Genomic DNA, 23507 nt, shown 5'->3' on the forward strand with positions numbered 1-23507 from the left:
GCCACAGCCACAACACATGCACTGCCGAGCCATCCCATGCCCATTATTTAACAGCGCCATCAACATCGCCACATGGTGGGAGGGGGTTGTGTGAACATGGACAGAAGACATCATATTCAGTTCAAGCTGTAGATGCAGTGCTGTAGGCAATGGGATGGTCTTTCTAGAACACACACTCTCTAAACGTCTAAACATACACACACCCCATACACACAGACTATTGAGCTTGTGTCCCTCTGAACACTAAGCAAACATGCACGAGCAGGAATCACACCCACAAACACAGCCATACTACACACAGCTCTACATCTTTTAATATAGTGCACATACTGGACATACATGCACGCATACACAGAGCTTACGTTCATTAGAGGCCTGAGAGGCCCAGCAGTGCAGTGCAGTAGTAAACTGTGAACTGCGAGGATCAGGGGCTCTAGAGCTCTGATCTGGGAGTCAAAAATCACAAAGACACAGAGCCGCAATCACAAAATGGCGGCTGCTTTTGTGAGATGCTTCTAAAACCACTCAAAGAGTTAGAAGATCACTGCAAGGATTTAGGGATGTTTGGTCCCACACAGATGCTTGAACATCTCCTTTTGTAGCTACAACATTTGTAGCTGTCTCCGCTCAACAGATCAACAAGGGTGAAGGAAGTGGCTGTCAGTAAGAATCACCACGCGTGTTAGATTACACTAGAGACATTTCAAATCAGAAAGGCGCAGCTGAAGGGAAAAAAACACTTAAAGTAAAGGAAAAGATTCATTAAAATAGCTAACGGGAATCAGGTGATCAACTTTGTCCATCATTATCTTTCTCACCTTTAGGTCCAGATACTCCAAGTCCTTCTTCAGCTGCATATAGGTGTCATCAGCCTAGAAGATGACAAATATGCAAGCTTGGATTACTGATGTGTGCCAACAGGCACTAAACAATCCACTGAAACATCAATCTATAGAAGCAACAGAAACTATTAATTTTGCATCCCGGGAGATTTTGGTATCAAATATGATGTGTGTGACTTGCTGTTATATGTCTACGCACACATGCACCACAATACACTGAGACACACAGTAAAAATGTGTTCATTTATTTCATGATCAGAGAAGTTGCAATCATCACAGGACGAGCAGAAACCAGATCTCTTAGAAGAAGTAGAAGATCTTGAGATATTGTTGAATTCAGCTTTGAATTCAGCCCGTACGTGCCACTCAAAAGTAAAATAGAAGCAAGAAGTAGAAGAAGCAAACTTCTATACAGCCGAAAATAAGACTCACGCATCAGAGGACCAAGCTGAACAACACATCCACAGGTTGCCAGTTTGCTAAAGCATGGGATGGCTTTGTGGACGTCGAAAAGAGAGCAACACAACATGCCATGAACAGTATCAGTAGAAGCACGACATGGAAACTGACCAGCCAAGAACAGCACATGGACAAGAGGCAGATGGTTCTCGATGCTAAGCAAAGGAACTTTAAAGTAGAAGTTGCCACTAATATAAGGATACTAGGATCTTATTGAGTCTTTTGGTTGGGCTTCATTCATCATCTGAGTTTTCTTGATCACCATTTCAGATTTTATATGTTTTTACAGTTGGTAACTTTTCAATACAGTATAAAGACTGTTTAGATGTGAATGGAAGTAAGAGATATGAGTATCGGTGAACACTGAAAGCCTCAGTTCAATGAAAGTATTTTTAGGCAGTATAATACCCTTGAGAAGATGGTGTGTTTGAGACTATAAGCTGATGCGATACTGTATAACCTGTGTATTAATGTTTTTGGGTTTCAAGTGTGAAAAGCACAATCACTCAGCATCCAGACTTGGTGTTGCGTGATCGCAGGACGAGGAGGGTTACAAAAATTACTTAGGATTGGAGAAATGCAGCTGCTTTCACTATAGAGAACTTCACTTGAAGTTATAAAATAGAAACTCATAGGCACTTTAAAAATAGATTTTCTGAAAATTACCACCTGACCTTGTGGTGTCTCAAGAGAAAATGCCAGGATGAACTGGTGACTAAGATTACTTACAGAAATTTGAATGCAAAATCAAAAGGTTATTTTCACAAAATCTTGTTAAAGATCAAAGGTTTTCAACACTCTAAAAGAGACTTTACAGTGACCAAAGAAATCACCACCAATGCATTACTTTTTTTTGTAAACCAGTACTGTGACCACTTATCTTAATTAGGATTGTTTTCTACAGGGCAACACTGTGGTCTGATTCCTAGCACACACAAAAAAGCAGTTCTGGATTTGAATTTTAAACCCAGAACCTTTTTGTACCTGTGCAGGTTCTCTCTGGATACCTCAGCTTCCTCCCACAGACAAACTGACTGACCCTACCTTGCACAGTGGTATAAATAATGCGCATAAATATTGAGCCAGAAAATAATGCATTACATTAGGAACAAATTAAAGAGTTATGTGTATAAAATAAGCTATAAAACAGAAATGGTATTCATGATTTAAGACTAATGCAGCCCTGCACAATTTTTAGTGGCAACCTCTATGAGTCCCTGGTAAAATGAGGGGCAGACAGGCAGGCGTGCCGCATTAGCCCCCACCTGGGTGTTGCAAGGGCCAAGTGATGCCGAGAGGCCCATGTGTCCAACATGGGACACGGGAGAGGGGCCGGCGCTGAGGAGGGGACTGGTGCTAGTGGTGGTAGCACTGAAGAGGTGGTTGTGTTGGAAAGGATCTTTGGGACCATTGAGCCGCTGGAGCTGGGCTAACGTTTGCTGACGTGCGGAAGCCATCTTGGCCTGATGGCGACGCAGCTGAATAAGGAGCAGAGTGAGCTCCTCGGGCTGTCACATGCATCACAAGAGATTCAATCTAGCAAATCTTAATACTAAGCACAAAAGCTTCGCTCAGACTGCTCTTCTTTAAATACTATAGGTCACTTCACACAACTAATTGGCAAATTGTTTAGTCGATGGCTAATTTGCAGCTAAAATAAGGAGGATGAATGGTGCTGAAACAAAAGGCAGGAGGACAACAACATAGGCTACTGCCAACTGGTCAAGAACAACAACAAAAAAAGACTTATTAATGACTGGTTTATAGCAATCAAAATTCACTCATAGCAGAGAAATATTCCCCGAGTCACTGACTTATTGAGATGGAAAAGCTATGTATAAACAACAAGTTTATACAACCTTTAAAATTCACATTCACATTTCATATGTTTATTTGAGAAACTTACCGTTTTGCCATGAAGGCTGGGTGCACTGACTGTGTGAGTGATGTAGCCGGACGGAGGCATTGATCGTCTCTCAACAGTAGCAGCCTATAACACACAGACAACGCATTCATGTAGACTGTTTGAAGAAGTAAGATTAAAATTTCATATAAGACTTCATTCATATTAAATATTTATTACAGATTCAATGCAGTCTTACTCTAGACGCTATTTTCTAGAACAAGAGTGAATGCAGAATGCCACAAGTCTTGTTTTAGAAGATGCAATGTTTGATTGGATCTTAACATCGAAATGCTGTAATTTTTTTAAATCTCAGGGCAAAATGTGTGTGGATGTAATTATCCATCATTATTCACTCTATATTAAAAGTGGTGTATTCACACACAAATGGGCAGATGTTCATTTACATGCTTTGAATAAGTGAGAAAATGTGTTGTCAACAATGTATAATGTATACGTTTCAAGTCTGCTTTTGAGTGAGTGAGGATACAATGAGGCACAGTTCCAACATGTGCCTACGATGTTCAGAATGACTAACACTTTTCTGAATACAAAACTAACTGATATTGCATTTAACAGGGGGGAAAATCAGACAATGGTGCAATCTTGGAAGTAAGAATTAGATGAAATACATTTATCAATATATGCAACAGAAGCTGTAACAGTAGTTTGTGTACTGTCATCCTAATCAAGAACATCTACACAAGCTATCATTACAGAACATAACCCTCGTACATCACAACATTGCTTTGGAATACTTCTCTTTTTTTCCCTTTTTCTTGTATTATTATGTGATTAAATCTTGTGCATCTGGGGATTTGGGTATCATAAGATGATTCAGAGAGTGTAAGCTAACTGCCTAAAATGTAATTATGACGCCAAAAAACAGTGTTTCTTCCCCGTTATGTAAAGTTTTAATCTCATTCCATTGATTAAGAACTGCCTGTAATTTTCACAGTGTGTGTGGACACTTCTCTGTGCACAGTATCACCACTTTGCCTAAAGGAACCTGGACATTATTAATGTTATCCTTTCTCTTTCATGCATTAATTATACTGTATCTGGAAACTACAGCCACAATTACAGCCTAAAGTCTTTTTGAGTGTGATGCTACAAAGTTGACACACCTATTTTTGGGCAGTTTCTCTTGTCAAGTGCACAGCCATTTTCACATATCTCCAGGGCTGGGCTCTGGCTAGGCCACTCAAGGACATTCACAGACTGCTCTCTAAGACACTCCTTTGTTATCTCGGCTTGGCTATCTTGGTTCATTGTCCTGCTGGAAAATGAACCTTCAACCCAGTCAGATCCAGCACACTCTGGAGCAGGTCATCATCAAGGACGCCTCTATGAAATGCTGCATTCATCATTTATCTGCATTTCATCCTGACTAGTCTCCCACATCAAAACATCCTCACATCATGACGCTGCCACCACCATGCTTCACTCTAGGGATGATTATTATGATAAGCTGCGCCCGATTTCCTCCCAATGCGATACTTGGTATTGAGGATATAGAGTTCAGTCTGTTTCATCACACCAGAAATTTTGTTTCTCATTGTCTGAGAGTCTGTTAGGTGGCTTTTACTAAGGAGTGGCTACAGTCTGGCCACACTGCCATAAAAGCCTGATTGCGGAGTCCTGCAAAAATGGCTGCCGTTCTGGAAGGTTCTCTTCTCCACAGAGCAACACTGGAGCTTTGCAGAGTGACCATCAGGTTCTTCTTTATTTCACTGTCTAAGCTTTTCTGCCTTGATCGTTCAGACTGGCCATGCTGGTAGTACAATACAGGTAGTTCCAGACATCTTCCAATTACAGACGATGGAGGCCTCTGTGCTCATTGAGCCTTCAATGCTGCAGAAATGTTTTAGTAATGTTCCCCAGATCTGTGCTTCAATACAATCCTGTCTCAGATGTCTACAGACAATTCTTTGGACTCCATGGGCTGGTTTGTGGTCTGACATTAACTGTTAAGTATTGCACCTTATATTGTTTTCCTAATCATGTCCAATCAACTGAATTTATCACAGGTGGACTCCAGTCAAGTTGTAGAAACATCTGACTGATGATCAGTCGAAACAAAATGCACCTGAGCTTATGTTTGAGTGTCATGGCAAATTTTTTTTTACAAGAATATCAAGCAAACTTTAGGGTATTGTATGTAGAAAATAATTTAATTCATTTTTGGAATAAGGCATGACAATCTGGACAATCTGCACTGTAAACATGAAAGCTGAAACCTAAAAACTATAACAACATTGAAGCACTATAACAAACAGTATGGCAGCTGGGTTATCTTACCTTAAACAGCTGTGATTTGGTCCTGCGAGGGGAAACAGTGAAGGGGATGTTCAACACGGATATATCACTCACAGGCTTGACTGTCACCCGCTCAGCCGGCGTGTGTGGCCTCCGTGCGGGGGACAGGGTTCGGCTGATACCAGGAGGAGGGCCTGGTGGAGGTATGTCTGCTGATGATGGTGGTACTGAGACACAGCGAGGAGAGCCCTCTGACCTAGGTGCTGAAGAGGAGGGAGGCACAGTAGATGGTGGGCGGGGGCCAAATGGATACTCTGGGGCCGGGGTGTAAAGCGGTGCGGTAGGGCTGCCGTGACGGTACTGGTGGCGCTGCTGCCACTCATACAGTTGCCAGACAGTGTTGGACGCCGGGCCCCCCTGATCTGGGGTCAGGCGAAAGTGACTCAGGCGGTCCTGGGCATACTTGTACTCGCCGAGTCGGCCAGGTGGGGGACTTTGGCGAGGAGTTTTTGGCAGGGTTTGGTAGGCGTCGATGGAGGTGTACTTGTGTTGCGTTGGTGGTGTGCGACGAGGGAGGGTGTTCTCTCTGGATGGGGCACTGTTAAGTAGAAACAGCAAGAAAACATTAGGCTACTTCTAAGGGCAAAAAGGCAACATTGACACATCATTAGCACTTAATTTGATATAAACTTATACTTTATTCGTTACTCCTGAGGTTCGTCATTTGAAGGCACAGTGTGAGTTTTATCTCCTATGCAGATGCCAGACAACTATACATACAGAAGTAAATGTTACTGGCACACTGCCTCCTTACACCTGAGCTGTATATCTGTAAAGTTTGGCCAATACTGTAAAAACCTTGGGGTGACTTTTAACAACCACTTCAGGTCAAACAAGCTTGTTGTTTTAGTTGTCCAGTCTTATTTTATGCAGATTAGGAGACGTAAGATCAGCTCGATTTCATCTAAAACAATTGTAAAGATGGTCATACATGGTTCTATCTCCTCTTTGTTAGATTATTGCAATTTATTCTACATGTTTAAGCTACAAAGACTACACCAACTTATAGCTGTTCCAAAATGCAGCCAGACTTCTTACTAAACCAAAAAAAGAGAACATGTCACTCCAGTTTTAGTTTCTCTTCATTGGTTACCCATTAATTTTAGAATTAAGGTTTTAATTATGAGAATTTAGTGTTGATTTTTACGGTTCGCTCTGGGCTCACACCAAAGTACATTTCAGATCTTCCGACACCATACGCTCCTGGTCATAGCCTTAAGCCCTTACCTAAAGCTCTGCTGCCCATCACACAACCTTGGCTGAGCACCAAGGGTAATCAGACTTTTTCGATCAGGACACCCACTCTTTGGAACAATCTGAGGAGACGGTTTCAAGGGGAGCTCACTATCGTCTTTTAAATCCCTCTTAAAGACATATTCTTCATAAGCAGGCTTTTTCTGTGCCTCCACTTTCACCTTCATAGCTGTTTTATCATCTTCTCCTAGTGATAATTTTTAATGTACTTTAATTTTTCATATCTGTTGCTAATTCACCTGTTTTTTTTTTGTTTGTTTTTTAAATTGGCTTTATCTCTCACTTTCATCTCCTTGTGCTGCCAGCATTCTGATACCTTATAAAGTTTCACTTTTATCTGTTCTTAAATTTTTTATTTGTTGTTTGTTTCCCATCTTGTTCTGTGAAGCACTTTGTAACTTTGTTTGGAAAGAAAAAAAAACATTTTTGTATATTGCAATGACCTACCCTTTGTACTCAGCCTTCTGTACTTTGACCCACTGCTCCACCTGCTCAAGGGTACTTCTCCTCTGAGCGTGCTTTTGTGTGTTATTAGCAGGTGGCTCTGGGGCCCTTTGATACGTCCCTGCTGCGATGCCGTTGGGTTCCAGTATGGGGCTGGGTGTGGAGACCAGGCCATTTCTTGTGCAAATGCTGGAGGGCAAAGTCGAAGCGGCTCGTGACGGAGCACGGGACGGCACCCTGGACACAGGCGCTGAAGCCGAAATGTGATCTGGCTGTGGTACGGCAGAGGGTGCGGGATTAGATGGGAGGGAAGTGTGCGTGTCCATTTCTAGGCCAGTGCTTCCTATGGGGGGATCCAACATGATGGTGGCAGGAGAGTCTTTGTGAAAGCTGCAACGCTCCTCTGCGTCACGGTGTATGGGCTCCAGGAGAACCTCATGAATCATCTGTCTTGTTGTCTCAGAATCGAAAGTCTTGGTCTTGTGGTGGCTTACATGGTTTGTCTGTGGGACAGCCTGCTGCGACAACTTATCAGCTGGTCTGTGGAGAGTGGAGATGGCAAAAATCAATGAATGCTGTCATTTTACACTCTTATACCCTTAACAATGTAATTAACAATATCTGTAATTCGGATAGCAGTTTTGTTCCTCAGGCTTTTCGAAGGACTGCAGTGGCTCCTCCTCAATAACAACCAAGTCTGTTTCGTTTCATTTCACGGATACCCCGTACACGTTATAAGCCAGAGTTCTAGCATTTTAATCTTCTTTTCTGTTGTAGTGAACTCAATTTGTACTAGATGGTGACTACCACATGAAAGGGAAACTTTTCCTCAGAATCCTTAGCTTTATGAGCAGGCAAAGACCAAAGAAGTCACAAAGCAAACAGATGACACTCAAAGCCTGGTAACCATATCTCTATTTCAACCACATTAATGAAATCCCATGTAAACAAAGCACTCAGCCAGAAGAAATAGGCCAGTCTCCGGCACACCAAGTCATAGTTAGTTTAGTTTTAAAGAGGTGTTCAGACAAGCCCAGGTGATACTGTCCCCGTCAATGGCTCACATCTAAACATATCAGAATGAATTACAGTAGCACTACAGTGAGTTGTTTCTCCTCATTACTGTGGACTGTGCTAAATATAGTGTTGCTAGCTGTGCATTCCATCCATTTGCAATGAAAATAATTTTTTTGCATACTGCAGATGAAAGCCTTTAAAAAGTACTTTAAGCATGCAGTCACAGTACTTTTAGTTTAGCTTCTAAAAACACTGGAAATGGGTGAAAAAGAGGTTAAAGAAATTCCCATCTGGAAGCTGTCTTCAGCTACGTTTCCCTTCTGTTATTCACAAACAACTAGTGTAGTCTTGTGGGACTGCCCCCAAAGTAAAATACAAGATAATGAAAATAAAGAGGTGCCAGCAGCGGGTATCTGAGGTTGCTTGTGAATGATGGACTTATTTGATCTCTGCCCCTCGTAAACATATTAATAATTCATGAAGGAAGCTGCTGTTTGTTAAAAAAAAAAAAAAAAAAGCACCCACATCAGCAATCAGAATGTATTTTTTGAATGATACTAATATTACAAACAAATTCATCATATTTTGGAGAAGCAGGAGTGGAGCAGGACATTTTTTAAATTATTCTGTGAATCTTTAAGTATGATAAAAGACAACACAGTGCAAAAACAGCATGTCTCAAATTGCGAATGACAACATTCCTATTTAAACTATAGGACTGTATTCATCTGGGAAAAGAAAAAAAATGAGATGAATAATGTTAATAATGACCTGATCATTGCATCGCTGTGGTTCTGCATCAGCGTGGCCTGGTTCATGGCCCTAAGCCAGGTGTTCATGTCTTCTTGGGTGTCGGCACTGAAGTAATAGGTTCGCATCCCAGTGTGCTCCGCCTGCGAGCCAATCACAGAGGTCTGCTTGTAAATGTACGAGCGCATACCAGTGTGGCTAGCCTGTAGGAAGAGAAAGGAGGCTGGGTCAGAGGGGCACAGACATTACTTGAGAGACAGAGCGCCAGATGGGTTTCAAGTCCGAGAGACAGGGGGATATCATGCTGTCCAACAAGAGAAACAACATCAAGGGCAACATAAGCACTGACCAGTACAGAAAGAGCGAATGAAGGAAATCACACAGCAGAAATACAGAGACAATAACGCCAGCCAGTTACAACCCACAAAGGCACAACCTTCAAGCAATGAGAGGAAAGATACTGTGCTATGATGGAACACAAAAAAAACAAAAAGTTAGTGTCAGGGCAAAGATCCCTAACCCCAAATTTTCTTCATGAACCTGTCCCCATTTGAACCTTTTTTTTCTTCCTACTTCCTTTTCCACAACAGTAAAAATACAACAGCTTTTATAAGGTGCTTGACAAGACAGGTCCATAAATCACAGTGTTCTGCAAAGAAAAAGCAGTTGTCTACTGAGTTATTATATTTAGCACTGACAAATTTAAAATGAATATATCTTTATATACCTTTAAAATTTAAAAGGATATTAGTTCACATTCACTTAATTATTAGATTAGATTAATGTAGCTTCAGTCTAAAGACCAAACAGTGAAGTCTGCAGCTGTTCAAATGTAGGTGAGCATTTAACAGCTAGAGAGTTTGATATTTCTCTCAAAAATTACACAGGACAGAAATAGAACCAAAGGTGAATGAATAATTGGACTCGTTAAAAAAAAAAAAGCAGCTAAACGCACAGCTGTAAGCATGAGTGCTGCTCCGTGCCTCAACCTACACTATAGTAACTCCAAACTTGGTGATATCTCAGCTTGCTCCACTTCCCCAAATAGCCCTAAAATCATTTAATGCATCTCTAAATAATTTGTCTGCAGATATCGCCTACATTTCCCCTTTACTGCGCCCTAGAAAACACATGCAGAATAGTTATGTTCAGCAGGTCTATCTGTTTGTGTAGGAGGAGACAGCAGTAATACCAGCACTACCACAGTAAGTGCATAAAAGGGAGGATTTTTTTTTTTTAGTCAAAGTAAAAATGATTTTTTTTTCTTTACTCAAAAATCAACATGTTCTTGGCTGCACTGCACTGAGGTCTACTGAGAATACCATCAGAATGGAAGTTAGCATCTCTGCCTCTCCTGCCAAATCCCAAAGTTTTGCTGAACTATGAAACCCAAGGAAAGACTAGAAATGCTTAAGCCAAGTACTGTTTGATAATTCATCTATAATACACACTCACAGGATATTTTTGCTAAATAACTAAACATTATGTCACTGATACTGTAATTTGCCAGCAATCGTCAGCAATGGGATAATATAGCATCAAAGAAGCAGACCGGCCTTAAATTCAATGAACAGTGTATCAGTAAGGCAGTTTTTAATTAAAGAAGTCTAAGTGTTTAGTATGCTCAATAAAGATCTCTGTGTAAATGTGGGGTTATTAGAGCTCCTTTTAAGTGAGCTGCACTCCATTGAGCACAGCTCTATAAATGTCCTACTTTTCCCTTTCCTTCCTGCAGTGTTTCAGTAGTTGGGACTGGAAGACAAATGAGAGCACCCACTCAACAACAGATGCATTTTAATTTAAAGTAATTAGCCAGTCCTCCCTGTCCCAATCCACTGTCTGAATAATGAAGGCAGATAGAGCAGTGTGTACGGTGTGTTGCTGTGGGATCCACAGAATTTCTCAGAGATTTTCTTACTCTGTTTATAATGTGATAAAATGAATGTAATCCTTGCATTCTTGTATTACAGCGTGACAGTCGGGAACACACAAAGCATCGCTCCCACGCTGGCTGTTTAATGTACACACTTAACACGCTCATGAATAAAACAGACTGTCAGTCCTGCTGTTATATCCCTGTTAATATAAACTCTAAATAAACCCTGGCAAACAGACGCACACAAACAGACGCACAACATGTGAACTCACCTCCCCTCTGCAATCCAGCTTAAACAAGCTCATTTCGGCGGCTGCAGCGAAGCACGACAAAAATAACTTGGAATATAATTCTAGTCACTATGCTAAAGTGTGGGCTTGACCCTGATGCTGCTACATATTTGAAGATCGGGGAGGTAACCGCATTCCACACCTGATGCACACAGGAATCAATAACCTGGCAGCTAAGCAAACACTTTCATGAGCTTTAGGCAAATGGAAACAAGGGAGGGGTATGGATGGGCTACGCATTGAGGAAACCTTATTTGGACTGTATGGAGGTGAGAGGCTGATAATGCCTTCATCATGAAGGTTACAGATTATGGTTGCTGAGCTAATACATATTATCCTTTGACATATGGGATGATCAATTAAGTAAAACATGTGATAGATGATTTTGTGGGTGACTTTTTCTCATTGTGACAAGGACCAAAAAAAAAAGTACTATTTTCCGCACTATAAGGCGCACTTAAAATCCTTTAATTAATCCTTTAAAAATCGACCGTGCACGTTATAATTCGGTGCACCTTATGTATGAATTCTGGTTGTGCTTACTGACCTCGAACGGATTTTATGTTGTACACGGCACTCAAAAGTCTGTCAAAAATGCTTTAGTATGACTTTGGCAAGCTATGAAGCCGCACTGCTTGATGGATTGTCGGAGCAGTAAGGCTACCGTAGTCAGGAGCCTCGCGGAGTAATCCGGTTTCAAATTCTGTTTCAGGTCCCTAAGTCAAACGAACACTGCGGCGTCACTGAGAGTTAAAAACTGTCTAAATTCTTTCATCTTTAATAAAATGATCAGTGTTGCTGCTTTACCAGGTGTAACAATTAAGTTTAACATCCAGGTATCCATGAAAACAGGATTTATTAAATTTAACCGAGTTAGAAGTTAGCAGGAAGTTAGCGCACTAGTTTCCACCTAAACATGATATAGAATCAGAATCAGAATCAGAATACTTTATTCATCCCGAGGGAAATTAGGGGTTCTGACTGAGAGATTTCTTAAAAGATTAAAACGTACAGCTCTGCTGTCACTTCCAACATAAATGAAGACGGGAAACTAAACAGCAGTGATGTTTGTAGGGTTATTGAAGTTGGGCTAGCTGGTACATAATGATGTGATACGTGATCACTAGCGAACAGCTATGTTAGCATAACATAAACTGAAGCTGGAGGATGAACGCTAACTTTTATCCACTCAATAAAAGTTAACGTGAGGGTTCCCGATGGTTAGGGACAAATGCAATCGCATGGCAGGATGCTGTAAATGGACCAAACTTCAGTCAGGAGAACAACTGAGATAATCCATCCACGATACGAGGTTATTAATTAAAGTACTGCAACAACATTGGAATAGAGCAGCTGCAAGAGAATTCAACATTAATGAATCAATGGTACGGAAGTGGAGGAAGCAAGAAGAATGAGTTGAGTAACGTTTGACTTATCTGACTGTTTTGTTTCGCTTAATGCGCCTTATAATCTGGTGCGCCTTATGTATGAAAACAGACCCGTTCATCAGCAGTGCACCTTATAATATGGTGCGCCTTATGGTCCAAAAAATACTATGATTTCCCCAGACTGGATCATCTAGGACAGCTATCGTGTCCTATCATAACAAGACTCAAAAGTCTCAAAAAGCTAAAATAAAAAATAATATTATCCATTACTCTTTGAATGGTAATGTTTTTGTATGTCACTGACATTTCTGAGATCAAATAGTATATCAACGAATGGAAAAATAATCAGATTTACCAATAAAGAAACCCTAGCTCATCTTTAGTAATCTCCTTGTAACTAGTACAAACATCTCAGACCATAGTGTAAAACAGTAAACTGTATAAAACAATATAAATGTGCTATATCCAAGCATTTGCATTCAGTACAGCTGATCTATATGTAAAGAAACAATTAAAAGATGCAGACTACAAAAAGAATCCTGCCACCCTTTCACCACAGGTCACATCATTCATTTAAAATGTGCCATCAAAATTTTTCATGTCTCTACTCATTAAAAAATAAAAAGCACACCAGATTGAAAATATTTTTCTTTTAAGGTCATTGTGTGTCTCTTCACAGCTTCTAGTGCTCCAACTATTTTTAGATTGCTCCTTGGAAGTGTGGCTGTGACCACTTGAACTCATGAATCCGAAATGGCTGCTAGATTTCCTCTATTCAACAAAAGGGGTGGAGAGGCTCATGGTGCCAACTATGGAGAGTAACTATATAGTGTATTGGTTCAGCCAAAAGGATTTTGCCTTTTCAGTATGACGGGACACTTGGTTTGATGAACCTTCATATTCCTCAGGGCATTACAGTAACTACACACGACTCAACAAAGAAGTGGTGGAAGGTGGGAGAAAAAAAAAAAGAGCATGCTTCTGTTCACATTTCTACCCTGGCCTCTGGATCTTACCTTAGCAGGGCCTCAGGTCCGACTACATTTGATATTCTTGGCATAAAAGTAAAAGTCCCTTTAACACAGAAGTCAATGTTTTCTCTCTGCATAAGGTTCATGTCCAAAGTGAAACTGAAAATGTGTATCTGCAAGTGGTTTAAACAACACTTTAACAAAGTGATCCAAACTTAGCAGGAGTCCTGGAAGTGGCCCAGACAAATTTTAATCAAGCAATGTTTTTGCTTTTATCAAGCTTTTTATAACATTTCAAATTAGGTTTGCTTGTTTTAAAGATGCCTTTGCACTTGTTTGCTGCGGTGTTTGGTTAAAAAAATATGTAGGTTTGCCATGATGTTACCCAGAAGAAAACCACAGATGTAAACTGTGAAGGGCTCAGCTGGCCTTTCACTGTCAGGACTGGAGATGTGTTAAGGCATTTCAGGGGCCAGGAAACAGTCAGGGAAACTACTTAACAACTACTCATCATAAATGTGAACTCTAGATATGTCCAAAGAACATGCTAAATATCTTGATGAGAGCAACACAGCATCCTCAGGAAGCAGCTGTCAAAACACGCCTGTTCACTCACCGTCAGCACTCTGACAGATGGCCTCTTACAGCTACAATGGGACAGGCTGCTTGATGAGAGAGAGGGGGCTGTGCTACTAGTCAGATGTTTAGCCACGTGCAGGAATGCAGAGAGCACAGATGCAGACCAGAGGTTTAGGCACACATTTGTATGGCACTATGTTGGAGAAAGCAAATTCAGACTCTAACATAAATGATAGAAACTAAAAAGGTTTAATTTTGTGGATCCTCTGCGCACAACTTCTACCTGACCGTACACATTTAAAAGGAGAGAGAACTCCCGTCTCAAATCGCCAGCCTCAAATTTTTCCTCATTTATTGATACATCAGTACTGATGACAAATAATGACACAATGCAACACACATCCCCAGCAGTCTAAATTAACACTGGGAGTCTCTGGCTTTAACGGGAATGCTGAGTGGGTCATTCAGCACTGAGAGCATGACCGATACGCCTACACACCGAGTTCATACACAGCTCAGCCTCTTTTTCCTCTCTGTTGTTTGTGTCTGTGTGAGAGTTGGTTTCAGTTTAGGGTGTTTCTGGCAATTTGTTTCCTTCACTATGTTGTTCAATTGTGCTTTATTAATTTTTTTAAAAATTAAATAAATAAAGCACCATTTTCTCACTACTTGTTTCTGCTTCCAATTCACAGCCACCAATAGCTGCTATCACTTCCTTCCTCTCCATATCTTATCCATTCCTTTCCTCTCTTTATTATAGTTTCCAGTTTGAAACATTTCCTATCCCTTCCTGTTTTCTCTCTCCTTCAGCTTGAAAATATCACTTACCACTTGCACTAACATAAGCTTACAATAGTGCCTGCCCCATTCCTGTGGACAGCCCTCACAAAAAAACAAAAACAAACAAACCCCAAAAGCACGCACACATGCACCCTCTCTTTGTCTCTCTCTGGCACTATTTAGAGAGTCATTGTGCTCATAAAGATAAGCCTCAGCATCAGCCAGAGCACCACAAAGCTCCTGATAAGGCACATTCTGCAAAACTTGCTACAGCAGAAATTGAATCTACACAAAAAAAAAAAATCCAAATGAAAAAACAAGAACTTGTGGTGGCTCAGAAATGTCACTGTTTCTGCAAGCAGCATGCCAAATTATTACATTATTCTTTACTTTAAAGATTCCCTAAACAGCAGCTGTTTTAAAGAGAAGAGAGAAAAAAATGTAACGTTTAGGTGACTGAGGGGTTACATAAACTGCATCTAAAGCAAGAGATTTCTTGCAGCTTTTTAAAATGACTTTTTCCGCGCTTTCTCACTGGAACAGCAACTTGAGGTGACATGACTTCCAAATAAAGCTTTTCTCCTTGCTATCAAAAAAGATTGCATGCTGGTACAGTCGATGTAACAGATGGGGCAGAAAGCAAGAAGGGCGCAAAGATGAATGATAAGCTCAAAACCAGATAAGGCAAATACAAAGATTCACACTGCGATAAGAAGTAGGCGAAAGTGAAACAGGAAAAACAACAGAGGGGAATTTAAATAAGAGAACACTGATGGAAAAAAAATGAAAAAGACAACAACAACTTCAGCCAAAAGAAGATGTTACTACCAAGACATGCATCAGAAATCAAAAGAATATACAAGGTTGCTGTATATTCTGTCCAGTCTGAATCAAAAGGCCACACCAAAGGCAGACAACATGGATATATAAGGCTTACATCTGGCAAAGTGAGAGAACATGAGAGCATAGAGTACCTATTTATGGGAGGACTGTCACTGGATGGTGCGACACTCTCAGGGCGGGAGGGAAGTCCCAGTCAGGCAGCCAGCCAATGGGAACAAGAGAGGGAAGAGCATTCAGTGAATAGGGGAAGGAGGGTAAAGTAGGGTGGGAACTTGTCGTGGGAACCCGAAGGCACAATTTGTGCAGTCCCAATGGGTATACGTTGATTTAGTAGTCAGCACCGTAGTAGTTCAAAAACTGTAGTCCAAATCAAATACCCACCATTATCTAGCACAGGAAGGTAGCGGTCTTCTTTTTGCTTTAAAGTTGTTGTTTTGATGTTGTGATGCATGCAGTGTTTAATGAAGTGGGGCACTCTGCATATGACCGCACATACTAACAGTGGTGCTAAAGACCAACTTATTACCAGGTTGAGTATCAGTGCTTCGGTTTAACCTCATCAGCATCCAGAACAAGTTATGTGCATAGTTCAATGTTTTCAAAAGGGTGAATAACTGTATATACGCCAGAGTGACGTCACACTGTACCTGGGGTGCACTTCCACATCACTGCATCAAGGAACTATTGGAAATCATCACTAGAATATTAAAAGCAGATTTAAGGTTGCTGAAAACATCATGAATAAATAAAAAAGCAGGAGAACTTCACGGCTTCCTTTAGGGTTTCCAGATCACGGTAAAAATATTTCATCTGTGAGCCAAACTGATAAGGGAGTTTTAAGACCAATATCAGGACAGATATTTGGTGTTTAAAAGGACGACATATAAGCCAATATTTTTGTTCATTTTAGACAGTAGGTTGTAAGTAAGTAGTATCAAGTAATATTTTATTTCAAGGCAACCAGAAAATAATCCCGAGAAAGCATCGAACCACAAACTTAACACATTTTCATGTAAATCCATATTAGCTACCTATCTTAATCGTTTCTGGTGATTAAGAACCCTGCAATGTACTTTATATGCTTTTTGTTTTTGCTCACTACTGACTTCTTGGTTTTAAATATATTATTATTGATTATTATTTAACTATATAATTATTACTCTGTACCTTTCACTGTTTGAGAGGCAAAGTGTGAAATGGTTACGGTATCACTGATGTCAACAGACAGACACAAGAGCCTGTTTTATTAAAAATATTCACTTTGGCATCTAAAATCTAGGTTTGCTGAAATAACTGTCACGGGGAAGCAAATTATATGTTCTACAGAATCCTAAATTCTGATAATAACGTCAGAATGAGCAACGGTGCATTACAATTAGCAAGTGTCCCTGAGAAACTGTTTTTTCACACCTTATGGCATGTCTAAAAAATTTAAATTGCAGAGAAACAAAATGACTAAATGGCTCCTGATATGTATTTTTAACATCTAACTTATGCACTGATTCAGTTTGTCAAGAAAATATTGTAAAGATGGAGAAAAAGTTACAGTAAAATGTGGTTTTACTGGGTTTATCCCCCCACTACACCACCTGTTGGTTAAGGTGAGACAGGGTATGTTTGGATTCCTCCAAAACGACTGAATGCATACAGTGAATGCCTTCGGATAAATAACAGGTGACTTGTTCTGCCCACTGCCTACTGGACGGGCAGTGGAGCACTTTGTCTTACATCTGTTTGGGCTCTTCTATCACAAGGACAAATGCAGAAAATCTTCCCTCAGTGTATTATATTTAGGTTTGGATCTACTGAACTCTTCTCTTGTTTCCATTTTCTGTTTTTATTGATTTCTTTTTGTGTAACCTTTTACATTTTGGGTCTATTTTGTTTTGTGATATTGTATTTATTTTTATCAGGCTATGTTGTTTTTAATGTTTTTAAGCTGCAGTGCTATAGTAAATTCCAGTACAGTAAACTTTTGGGATAAAGTATCGTAAACATCTTTATTCATCTAGTCTGTCAGAGCTTTAGCATGTGCAATGCAATCATACGTTTTATGAATCTATTCGTTAAATAAAAAATAAAAAATAAAACAAAAATGTTGATTCAAACTTTGCAGTCTTGTTTCCGAGTTCATCTCCATGTGCGCCTAACGTTGCTTCCAGAAATGCCATTTTTAGATTGTTCCTGGGATGTCCTGCTCTGAACATCTGAGCTTGAAAATCTGCAATGTAAGCTCCTCTACTTTGTCAGAATGAAATTTAACTTCAACTTTATTTGGAGAAAGAGGGCACAGGTGCAGGGAGCCAAATCTAGCAAACGATGCAGGTGGTCAGCAAAGACTGTGTTGAAAAAGCCAAAAAACTCACATGGTTTTAGGCACTGCTGTGAAACAGCGCACAACAGTGTGTGGCATCATTTCAGCAGCAAACATCCTCCCTCGGTCTTTGCAGAGCTCGGCACTGACAGTCTGACCCTAGGGGATAAATTCATGGTGCGCAACCTCTTGAATGTGCGAGAAAGCAAAACGTCTGCGCTTATACACAGCCTCTGGGCTTGGACACTGTGGTGCTTTCCAGAGAAAACCTCCTGTTTGGTCTCCAACTCTTTTCAACTGCAATGGTCCTTCATTTGAGCTGCATCTGTTTCATTCATTTGACAGAGAAAATTATGTTTGATCTCCACACAAGTTCAAGATCATCGTGTAAAAAAAGCCAAAATAAAACAAAAAAACCTTCAGAGCATCTTCATACTGCAGCCAAACCGGAAGAGATGCAGATTTACTCAAAGAGGAAAGACGAAATCTGCCAAATTTAAATCATGCATGATTTATTTAATTTTATTTATTATTTATTAATTAATTTTTTTTTTTGGGGGGGGGGGGGGGGGGGGGGGGGTAAATTACATTCAGTAGGATTCAATCCAGCTGTCAATTCAACTAGAAGGTGCTTAACTTCAGTCCAGTTTACAAATTATAAAATGGACCATTAGCCACCTCAATGACTATATTTCAATGCATAAAGACTAAAAATATATCTCGCTAAAGAACAATTTATGGATCTAATCTCTGGTCACAGGAATGTGTCTTTAACAGACAAGAAAACATGTTCCTTCCCAGAATAAATCAAAAGTTCAATTAACCATGTTCACAAAAAGCAAATAAAAACCCTGTGCATATACTGTATCTTCTTGCAAATGTGCGGAAATCCCTCCTGCAGTATAGGACAGTGCGTGCTGTACAGTAATCCAGCCTCTTAATTTTACACATGTTGGGTTTAACTCAGAAACTTGTGCCTTGGGGAACAGAAAAGCTTCATGCCATTCCAGACATGCTTGTCTGTCTCAATAAAGACAGACAATCAGTGGTAATAGACATTACTACAACAGCTGGCAAGTGCTGCACAATGAAGCTGAGTGGTGGCTTCACTAGCAGGTTATTACTGTAGGAAGATAACAGTCTGTGAAAGAGACAGAATTGTATTTCATTTTCATTTCATTTCAATTTGAGAAGGTCATGATTTAAAATCTAATAAACATTTTAACTGTACACAAATTTAAACTCTGACTTTCTGTTTTCAACCCAAAGACGTGTTACTGCTATGAAGTTTACAATCAGACAAAAAAACAGTGTCTGCACACATAGATCACAAACATATGAATAAATATGTTTATAAAGTTATGTTGTATGTTTTCATACAGCAGGTGTTACACAGGCCTTCTGCAGTAAAGCAGTTTTTGTGTTGTTATTTCAAACTGCTCTCGGTGATGATATAGACCACTTCTTGGAAAGTGCTTTAAATAGCAGGGGTTGTTTTATCTCAAGTGGCTCCTGTGGGAATAAAACCCATTATCTATGTCTTCTAAAGCTGGAATACCTTATACATGATGCCTCTTTCAATTTGTGGCCATGTTTAACACTGTCACGGCAGAGCTGAAAAAATATTACAGTCTAATAAATTTATCTTCCCGACACACCTTAAATTTTAATGTTCAGATGGTTCTGGTGGTTTAATTGGCTAACAGGACATCAGTATATGAGAAACACTCAGAGGGAATCATTCCAAGTTTTGTTTTTAACCAAGAACCAAGAAAAAGTGCAAGACAGACTATAAGACAGAAAAAAGATAAACATCAATCAAAATCGGATAAAAACTCTGTATAACAAAAAGAGGCGTACCTTAAAGGCATACTTGCGGTTGATGTGATCCTCGAGTCCCACTGGTGAAATGACATAGCTGGGCAGAGGAATACTGCCCAGGACTGACTCCTCTCTGCTGTCTGGAGATAGAGCGAGAAAGAGAGAGAGAAGAACGAGAGAGGGGAGGTCAGCGGGGTAAGGTGGAGGGGGAAAAAAGACAGGCAAGAGATATAGAGGACAGGAAGGAGCGACAGAATAAATATCACTCATCAGCCCACTAATTTCCTCACTGCCAGCCACCAGTATCACAACACTGACAAACACGAACTCGTATGACGTCACTCATACCACAGTGTATGCCAAACAGTAAATGACCACTCTGGCATGCCAGTGTCACAGAGTTAAAGCTCCTCTGCTCCAGCTGGCAGCCGGCCGCCTGTCCTCAGCCTCTGCCCCGTCCAGTTTACACGTTGAGATCACAGTCAGCACATGCACATGCACACACACACACAGATCTGTCCTTTGTAAGAACCATCACTGATGCAATACGGTCTTCAACTTTTACCCTTCAAAGAAAAAAAAAGTCTCCAAAAACACTTCGCAGTGTTTTATAAACAAAAATTCATCACATATTTGTTTTCCACTGAATATTGTAATAGCATGCTAGAATGTGTATGGTAAGGACAGTGTCTCCATGTGCGACGATTACCACATCGTAAAATTTAGCAATAGCATGAAAATGTGTGCGTGTGCATGCAGCACCTGCGTATGTGGGCGGTTTGGCTGAGAGGTGATAAGACGGCGCTGTAGCTAAAGGAGTAATTGGTTAAAAATAATTCAAGGACCTTTGAAGGGGACATTCCCTAAATGGTGGGCAAGATAGTGGGGTCTTTTTTATCTGCTCTGCCACGTCTGTCTCACACACTTTGCGGGGTATGACATACAGTGTACAGCCCCTTGAGTCAAATTTGAGTTGCGATATTGGGCTTTAAAAATAAAACTGACTTGACTGAAAACAGACCACAGAAGACATATGAGGGGAAAAAAGAGGAAGAAACAAAGGGGCCTCGTTCATCAATGATCCCTGCACACAGTCACAGTCATTTGTGAAAACAGCGCGTACAAATATTATCTTGTGTGTGAGTGTGCATAAATTTCGAAGCTCTCAGCACCATGCGTGTGTAGATTGCTCCCATGAAGGACTACTTACAAAATGCAAACGCAGCTCACACAATAAAACTGCTGGAAACGCAAAAGCACAATACCAACTAAATAATCATCTCTAATCTGAGAACTTTATTGGAGAGCACATTTTTAGTGACAGCAAAGCCCTCCAGAGACTGATGTGCAATCACTAGATTCAGTTTGCTGCAGCCAGTCTTTCATCCCAAGTGCCATCAGCTTACTCCAATATTAAAGAAGGACAAAGGCCATGCAGGTGCAAACATAAGACTTACTGATTCTGGATTTTCTGCACTCTCAGATGGGTCTGAATAAAATTGTGCATTTCAGTCTAGTAAGAGTTGTTCATAGGTTGTTCCCACAAATACCACTATTTTCTTTTCTTTTCATGTAAGCAGCAACAAGTCTATTAAAGTAAAGTCGGCTTCCATAGATGGGTAAGGGTTAAAAATACTGAGAAGTTTTAATATTTTATTTTATTCTAATTATAATCTGAATTTCTAGAACTCAGTTTGGCATTTTCAAATTCTTGTTTTCCCATAACCATCGGATCAAAACCCAGAAAGAAAATGACAAAGAAAAGATGTGAGAATCATTTTCAGCAACTGCTAATTCATTTTTATATATGCATTTAATTGCGTAATGTTGTTTTAAGGAGTCAGTATTTTCATGCAAATATAATGTTGGTATTAAAAAAAACTTACTGTAAAAGCTCTGACATTTATCATCAAAACAAGAAAAGTCCTAATAAAAAACAAAGATAGCAAAGCCGTATTTGACTGTTTGGGTAGGAAAGGGAGGAGATAAGTCGTGTTGAAGAGAGAGATCAAGTGTGCTCATGTTGGGAGGAGAAACCTTTGAACTGAGCGAGAAGACAGAAAAAAGGGAAAAAACAAAAACAACAGAATTGATTTCACCCTCCTGTCGAGGTGAGCAGGCAGAGGAGCGTGTCCCAAATGTTTGGCTATAACCATGGAGATAAAAATGGTGTGGAGAGATAGATAGCGACAAGCAGGGAATGGTAGACCAATTGTGATGGTGTGTGTGATGTAGAGCATCGGTGTAAGCAGTGTGTACATGTTCAATGGTTGGAACCACATAACAGATATAGAGATTACTGCTCACCTAAAGTGAAATTCTGGCTGCTTTGACAGCTGCAGTTTACCGAAAACTGTCATAGTCTACTTTGATCTTTGTCCTTTAACCTTTTGCATTGATTGTGGATCTTTCCATCCTCTCATAATAAACTCTCCTCACCAGAAGTGTATCATTTTATGCATTTAATTTTTCAAACAATACCATAGAGAAACATGCAGAGTATAATACAGCCTAATGCAATGGCCATTTTCTCGTCTGCATCAAGTTCTACAAAGTTTGGATGAGACACTGCGAGCTACTGAATCAAAGATAAGCTACTTCATGAAGGCTGCAGAGGCATGCCAGTTATGATGTGTGATTTCCTTTAATGATGTTTCAATTATTTTGTCTTAAAAGGAACTTTTGAGGATTAACAGATTAAAACTTTTCATTTAAACTGCTTCTTCTTACACCCTGCTTGGGCTGGCTGTGTCCCAGTGTCAAAGTACATCGGGTTGGGATAGGATGGAATTTTTTGGCTTGCTCTTCTCCTTTCTTCATAAATGTCAGTTCTGGCATTATTATGCAAAACACATATTAATTAGGGGTGCAACGATATTCGTATCGATATTGAACCGTTCGATACAGTGCTTTCGGTTCGGTACGCATATGTATCGAACAATACAACATTTGTAATTTATTTTATCAATTTTCCTTCTGACGATGCTGTCTGTGTTGAGCACTCAGTGAATCTGTGTTCGACTACTCCGCCTAGGCTGCACTGTCGAGCGCAGATCCACTGAGTGCTCAACACAGACAGCATAGTCAGAAGGAAGAGCGCAGGGCACCTCCCCCACCCTCATTCAGATCTGGCGTTTGGAATTATTTTGGTTTTCATGTGACGTATGACCCTGAAGGTAAGCGAGTCATGGACTAAAGTAAAACAGTATGTTGGATGTGCCATGCAATGCTCAATTACATTGGTGTGAACTAGTGTGCTAGCGCAGTTAGCTCGTTAACGTGTTGGCCGTCTAGCCCCATGCACGGAGCGATCGGCGGTAGCTCGTTAACGGAGATTTGCCGTGTTGTGGCGTTAAGGTCATTTCAATGAGATTAACCTGAAAGCACTAGTGGGAACACAACGAATATGACTGCACATTTACACCGACATCATCCTAGTGCAAAGACAAAAACAACAAGCATGCTACTAACTTTAGCCGAGTCATTTAGACAGCTGTTAGCACATGATTCTCCTTATATGTTTAATATGCTGCTGAGAATATAGCCCAGAAGAAGCGGATAGTATAGCTTTTATTTTGGAAAGAGCCATTTCTCTGTAATAAACTCTCTTTTCCAAAGATGAGTGATTCCTCAATCAGATACAGGGCTTGCAATATC

At 40.3% G+C, this 23507-nt stretch overlaps 1 protein-coding gene across 12 annotated transcripts in view; it reads right to left on the reverse strand.

Annotated features, from left to right (window-relative positions):
• LOC113026380 (pleckstrin homology domain-containing family A member 7-like) overlaps nt 1-23507 on the reverse strand; it is a 155818-nt gene that overhangs the window by 14349 nt on the left and 117962 nt on the right. For 5 of the 12 annotated variants that reach the window (XM_026175105.1, XM_026175108.1, XM_026175110.1 and 2 more), the window contains 8 exons: nt 19890-19990; nt 9010-9191; nt 7225-7761; nt 5506-6061; nt 3208-3291; nt 2567-2809; nt 819-872; nt 363-446 (listed from right to left, as the gene is read on the reverse strand). In XM_026175105.1, coding sequence (XP_026030890.1) covers nt 363-446; nt 819-872; nt 2567-2809; nt 3208-3291; nt 5506-6061; nt 7225-7761; nt 9010-9191; nt 19890-19990 — 1841 coding nt within the window. Of the gene's footprint in view, nt 1-362; nt 447-818; nt 873-2566; nt 2810-3207; nt 3292-5505; nt 6062-7224; nt 7762-9009; nt 9192-15846; nt 17576-19889; nt 19991-23507 lie in introns of those variants that run through there. The other 7 variants (XM_026175109.1, XM_026175106.1, XM_026175116.1 and 4 more) reach the window with 7 other exon arrangements.

The sequence above is a fragment of the Astatotilapia calliptera genome, chromosome 7 (genome assembly GCF_900246225.1).
Source record: "Astatotilapia calliptera chromosome 7, fAstCal1.2, whole genome shotgun sequence".
Classification (NCBI taxonomy): Eukaryota; Metazoa; Chordata; class Actinopteri; order Cichliformes; family Cichlidae; genus Astatotilapia; species Astatotilapia calliptera.